Source organism: Brachycentrus maculatus, unplaced genomic scaffold (assembly GCF_059751285.1).
Source record: "Brachycentrus maculatus isolate JH-2025_06_01 unplaced genomic scaffold, ASM5975128v1 h1tg000797l, whole genome shotgun sequence".
NCBI lineage: Eukaryota > Metazoa > Arthropoda > Insecta > Trichoptera > Brachycentridae > Brachycentrus > Brachycentrus maculatus.
Window position 1 is genome coordinate 34,936 of NW_028281525.1, and position 6,320 is coordinate 41,255.

Genomic DNA, 6,320 nt, shown 5'->3' on the forward strand with positions numbered 1-6,320 from the left:
CAAACCCGGGACTATTCACTGACGAGCGCCTGTATATTACAGACACTCGCGACAGAGTCGGTATGTGGGACGGAGGCCGTACGAGCGCGGGATTAGGGACGCGGGTGGAGCGCGTCGGGCCGCAAGGCGAGGGACGCGGACGGTGGGACTTCCAGATTACTGGCGGTCAAGGGCGCCACCGCCTTGCTTCGGATATCTCATTTTCCAAACACTCCCCAAACTCCCGAGGAGTCGATAAGTGTATTGCATTGATACTGTTTATTATTGACACGCAGTAAGTATATTGTACGTACTTGACGGTGAACAGACAGAACCACAGCGAGATCGAGAAGCGGCGGCGCGACAAGATGAACACGTACATCCAGGAGCTGGCGGCCGCGGTGCCCCTGTGCCACGCCATGTCGCGCAAGCTGGACAAGCTGACGGTGCTGCGGCTCGCCGTGCAGCACCTGCGGCGGCTGCGCGGCGCGCTGCCCGCGTGCTCGGCCGGCCGCTACAAGCCCGCGTGCCTCTCGGACGCCGACCTGGAGGGCCCGCTGCTGCGGCGCGCCGACGGCTTCCTGTTCGCGGTGGGCTGCGACCGCGGCCGGCTGCTCTACGTGTCCGAGTCGGTGCGCGGCGTGCTGCACTACGCGCCGGTGAGCATCCCGCGCCAGCGTCCCGCTGCCGCGCCCGCGTCCCGTGCCTCCTCTCACGCGCCCCCTGTTGCAGGCCGACCTGCTGGGACAGAGCTGGTTCGACATCCTGCACCCCAAGGACGTGGCCAAGGTCAAGGAGCAGCTCTCCTCCGCCGACCCGAGTCCGCGCGAGAGGCTCATCGACGCCAAGAGTGAGTACATAACCCGATCCTTCCGGATCCGCCTTCTTTTAAAATTATCATATTATCATTGCCCCGCCCCATTCCTCGCGCTGGCGCTGGTAGAAAAGTAGAAATTAGGAATAACAATATTTCTTGAACTAGCTCTATGCTTTCGTTCGATCGAGAAACGTCAGTTGAACAAGTCATCGATATTTCGACTAAGATTACCAACATAAAATGAAAATATATCGTTGTACTCGCTGAAAATGTTCAAACACACGAAATCTATTAGAGGGGTCATTGGTAGTCTAAATCCTTATTTTCCAGACTTCGATCCTGTTCCATTAAGCATTAAGGCATTACTCACAAACTTAGAAATCAGTAAGCGGCCGGATGCCACACGTCCCTTCACGCCCATCTTTTTTCTCAGTTTTACAATAATACTTACTCGAGCGAGAAAAGAACAATAATTCTGGGACAATCATTTTCGACAGCGGAAGGAGTTGACAAAATTTGCATCGACATGTTGATAATGTACATAACTATGCACTACTTTACGAAGTAAAGTATACATATATTATATCCAGAAATACGCGCATTAAGTACATATGTATAGCCAACTACATAGATAGTTACGTAACCGATTTCAAAGCGCTATTTATAAATGTAATTAGCGACCGATTGTATAGTAATGAAGTAATCTGGATTCCCTCGAGACACGCGATCACACGTAGTTATGTCTCCTTCCTGCCGATCTCGGCCCTCTTGTACGGAGCAGCAGGCGGTAGGCAGCAGGCACTATAGAGTCCGGCGCCCCTTGCAGCCATGCTGCCCGTGAGGGCGGAGCTGCCGCCGGCCGCCGGCGCGAGCATGCTGTCCCCCGGCGCGCGCCGCTCCTTCGTGTGCCGCATGAAGTGCCGCTCCGAGCCGCGGCCGCCCTCGCCGCCGCCCGACGGCTCGCCCGACCGCCGCTACATGGTCATCCAGTGCAGCGGCTACCTCAAGAGCTGGCAGGCCGAGGGCGGCGCGCGGGACGGCGGCACCGCCAGCGGCGCGGACAGCGGCGCCGAGGGCAGCGCCGACGGCGGCGCGGACAGCGGCGCGGACGGCGGCGCGGAGGATGGCGGCAGCCCCACGTGCCTGGTGGCCGTGGGCCGCCCGCGCCCGCCGCTCTCGCCGCCGCCGCCGCCGCCGCCGCCTCCCGCCGGCCCGCCGCCGCCCTGCCGCGCCGTGCACTACACGTCCCGACACACGCTCGACGGGAAGTTCCTCTTCGTGGACCAGAGGTACGAGAGCGTTCATTCTACTCTATTCCGAGCCTAAGGGCGAAGACTGACCGGAGCATTTCGTCGTAACGTAACATGTTACGACGCGAGCATTCAGGCAGTCAGGACAGCGAGCTAAGCTGCTCGCCGCTCCTTCCGAATGCTCCATCCGAAGTCGGATGCAATTTTAGGTCAGTACCAGGGTCGCCAATTTGTGGGAAATTCCCCAAGCTGCGGGGAATCTTTTTTTTCTTCATCTGGAGTAAGCTGTAATTGATTAAAATCACAGAACCAAGAATCGCGTCTTCGTCGTCCGACATTTTAACTACTAATGCAAAGTTGCAAAGATTCATACAGATTTCTAGACCGTAATTCAGATGTTTGGTGTGACATGGCAACACTGAGCACAAGGCCACAAACAACAACTGATCGCGGTCAGTCAGCAATGCCTTCACGCACAACGTAACATGCTCGCCACGAGCGATGTTACGGCGTTACGCTACGACGAAATGCTCCGGTCAGCCTTCACCCTAATGCGGCACCGCAGTAGATAATCCTCACTTTCCAATATTATAGCTACATTTTAGTGAAAGAGGTATTAATATCTGTGACCTTTTGCCATTTTTCGGGTAGCTTCATAATTCCATCGGTTTAGAACTTCTGTGGTTTACCATAGAAAAACTTGGCCGAGTGATTTTCAGTGGGGCTTCGGTAGGCCAATTTTTTCACCATCAACAATGTTTTGCAGACTGAAACAAATGGTAATCAGACGGTGCAAGACCCGGCTATAAGGTGGATGCATCGAAGCTCCCAACCGAGTTCCGTCGTTTCCTGACAGCTCGTGTGCCGGTCTTGCTCCACCAGTAAAATTTCATCCATTTTGTCAGTGACTGGCCGACTAGAGGGAGGTGCATCTTCGACATCGAAATTTCCTGAACGGAATCGACCAAACAACTTCTGGGTCCTTTGTTCACTCATAGCAATGTCATCGTACACTTCACAATTTTTTTGGCATGTTTTTGAAGGTTTTTTTATCTTTTTATAGTAAAAAAGCATGACGTAGCGTATTGTTAAAGTCAAAGCTCATTTTCAAATTAATATAACTTTTTACACAAGCAACGAATTAGAAAACTATCTCTAAATGTAAAAAGAAGTTTCACCTTTTAGGCATATGTTTATTTGAAACAGTCAAAGTGTTGCCCAATATAAAGGCATCAAAATCATCATCTGGTGGCAAAAAACCGCGAAGACTTTTTATATGACTTATTATAAATAAATATTTGTTTGATTGTGACACAAATACATATAATGATTCAATAATGTTTTCAGGTAAACCTAAGCGGTTTATGTTTGAAAATAGAGTTTAAGTTTGGCGGAGCGGCATTTGACCGCGAGACCGCGGCCCGACCCGTAACAATAAGCCAACTGATGCATTTTGAGTAATTTGAGCGATTAAGAAATGTGTCTTTGGTTTATTCCGATATGTAGAAATAATAAACGACGAATGAAAAGTGGTGAATGCGGTTTGTCGTTCTTTCCCCTCTGCCTGTCACGGGGCACATGACGAAGTACATATGCGCACGATGGTCCAGGTCGACACTGGTGACGGGCTTCCTGCCGCAGGAGCTGCTGGGCACGAGCATGTACGAGTACTTCTGGCACGAGGACCTGCCGGCGCTTGCGGGCTGGCACCGCGCGGCGCTGGCGGGCTCGGCGCGCGTGAGCACCGCGGCCTACCGCACGCGCGCGCGCGCCGGCGGATACGCGCACGTGCGCAGCGAGTGGAGCGCCTTCCGCAACCCCTGGACCAAGGAGACCGAATGCCTGCTCGCCAAGACCTTCGCCGTGCACTGCGCGGACCGGTCGCCCCCGCCGCCCGCCGTCCCGCTGCCCCGGGCCTTCGACCTCGCGGGATATCGTGAGTACCGATCCGTTGCCAATCCTCAGAGCCCGGCGAAACGGGACAGAGTCACTATCCTCAATTTAAATTTGCAGCAAACAGAAGCGATATCCAGTTGTACATCAATAGTCACATAGAGTCCAGCATGATAGGCAGCCAAGTGATGCAGCAGGCGCAGAAGGTGATGACCGGAGACTCGTCTTCCTCCAGCGACAGCCCGGATTCCACGCTACCGTCGCTCTTCCCTTTACCTCTCCAGGTAAAGTTACACCAGAATTCTAGTGTATCGTGCCGCATAGACTCGAGACCTTCGCTTATAGCGTAATCATATACTTGTCAATGACATTTATTAAGGTTGTCAAACTCGCGGCACGCAAGTATTTTTTTTTGCGACCCGCGGTTATGTTTTTCATTTATTTTAATTTTTCATTGAAATCATTATTTTTTGTACAGGTACATATGATATTCTTTTAAAATATTATTAAGTTGGATATACTGTACCTCATGTAACTGTCTTTATAATAAGTTATTTACCTAAAGTTAGATGAAAAGGAACATGAGATTTATGAGTTTTTTTATGTGGCCCGTCGGCGTACCCAAAATACCTCATACGGCCCTCGGTGCCTTTTGAGTTTGACACCCCGTTGTAGAGCATCCGTCGTCCATCAGGCATCGAGCCCGTTCGCAGTCTTTTAGATCCGCGAGCATTTTCCACAGGATGAGGTGAATCCCACAAACCTCTGGCCGGATTTGAGGATGGTAAAATGTGCATATATCTGATTATGGGGGATGTTGTTCTCAGAGCGCTGCGCTTCATTCGTCGCCCGATGGCGGAAGTCCCCCGGCGGGCGGAGCGGCGAAGCTGGCGGGCGGAGAGGAAGGCACGGACGAGGCGGCCATGGCGGTCATCATGAGCCTGCTGGAGGCAGACGCGGGGCTCGGGGGCCCGGTGGACTTCTCGGGCCTCCCGTGGCCGCTGCCGTGACCCGACTCGACTCCGGCTCGGAGCGATCGCGACCTGCCGCGGGATCAAACGACGGGTGGATCGGAAGGGTTCTCGAAAAGAGTCCGAGAAGAGGTCGCAGAAACCCGCTACCACCATCCGGAATCCAGTTAGGGCGGGAAGATTGGAGACTCAATGGTTCCTCTATGTATCCACAAGTCACCGGTACATACAACACGACCGATGCTTTGTTAATAATTAACAGGCGCTGTCAGCGCCGTGTCACAATGTCTCAGAATCTCTCACTCCGCAATTAAATACTGGCATTTGGCTCAACTCAACGAACCCCAACTTAATGCTTGAAAATAATATGACAGAATGATATTAAAGTGAACTTATTGTAAATAAACTTGTTGCGAAAAACAATTTACACTCAAGAATCATAATATAGAATAATAAAAAAATAAATAAAAATTAAGTAGACTGAATGCAGTAAAAATGCAATCTCTCAGACGATAGTGCGGTAAAATGATGAATGATAGATGTTCAAATGGTTATATAAGGAAAGAATGCATGGCCGAGATAAGCATTATCGATAAAATTTAGGAATGTGTTGAAATGGTTTGGGCATGTGAATCCAACGAGTGAAAAAAGAACAGAAACCAAATTTATGAGGCGAATGTGATTAGTAAATGGCAGCAGAGGAAGACCGAGGAAAATTTGACATGATCAAGTATTTCAAATACTCGATCGTGCCATTTCAAAAGTTGTCAGGTCAGGAGTCAGAATAATCGGCAGGTGTGCACGAATGTGAGAGGTGAAGATTGTTTGCAGAGGTGGGTGTGGCGTTCTATTCTCTCTGCATACTCCTGCGGATAAGCAGCGTGATGATAAGTTAGTTAACTAGTGAAAAGTAAAAATTGATATCCTTATAATTAATAATAAATTTAAATAATATATTTATAAATCTGCCTTAGTACCTACTCATACTAAGTACGAGTACATAATTATTAGTAATGAACCGAATGTGAGACTCGATAATTGCATTTAAACAATTTCAAATAGGATAAGATATTTGATATATTTAATTGAATAGATAAATTATGATTATTATTGAAAATAACAATAATTAATGAATCAGTAAAATATCCTGTTACATCATAAAATGCATTCAGGATCATGTTCTGTACAAGGCAGTTTTATACGTGCAACGAATAAAGTGAAACCTCCAAAAATACTATGTAGTAGACAAATTTCCAATCACTGAGTGATTCCACATATCCGATACCTTTTATTTACACATTCCATCCCCCAATACAAGAACAATGTTTTTTGTTTGTAAGTTATTACTTTTATCTTAATGATTTATTTTGTATCCACACGCGGAATCTTAGTATGTGTAATACTTGTCCT

At 49.2% G+C, this 6,320-nt stretch overlaps 1 protein-coding gene across 1 annotated transcript; it reads left to right on the forward strand.

Annotated features, from left to right (window-relative positions):
• The first annotated feature begins 307 nt into the window (after positions 1–307).
• Positions 308–4,949, forward strand: LOC148300187 (protein cycle-like). The gene is made up of 6 exons (XM_088275127.1): positions 308–638; positions 712–829; positions 1,623–2,085; positions 3,657–3,982; positions 4,060–4,223; positions 4,767–4,949. The coding sequence occupies exons 1-6, from the start codon at positions 348–350 to the stop codon at positions 4,947–4,949; spliced, it is 1,545 nt and encodes a 514-aa protein (XP_088131253.1). The 5' UTR covers positions 308–347.
• Positions 4,950–6,320: the final 1,371 nt, after the last annotated feature.

Excerpts from the sequence above, each read along its gene's own strand:
- LOC148300187 (XM_088275127.1), top strand. The coding sequence starts at position 348 with ATGAACACGTACATCCAGGAGCTGGCGGCCGCGGTGCCCCTGTGCCAC. Across the intron at positions 830-1,622 it reads GAGGCTCATCGACGCCAAGA|CCATGCTGCCCGTGAGGGCG; the intron begins GTGAGTACATAA and ends CGCCCCTTGCAG. Across the intron at positions 3,983-4,059 it reads CTTCGACCTCGCGGGATATC|CAAACAGAAGCGATATCCAG; the intron begins GTGAGTACCGAT and ends TTAAATTTGCAG.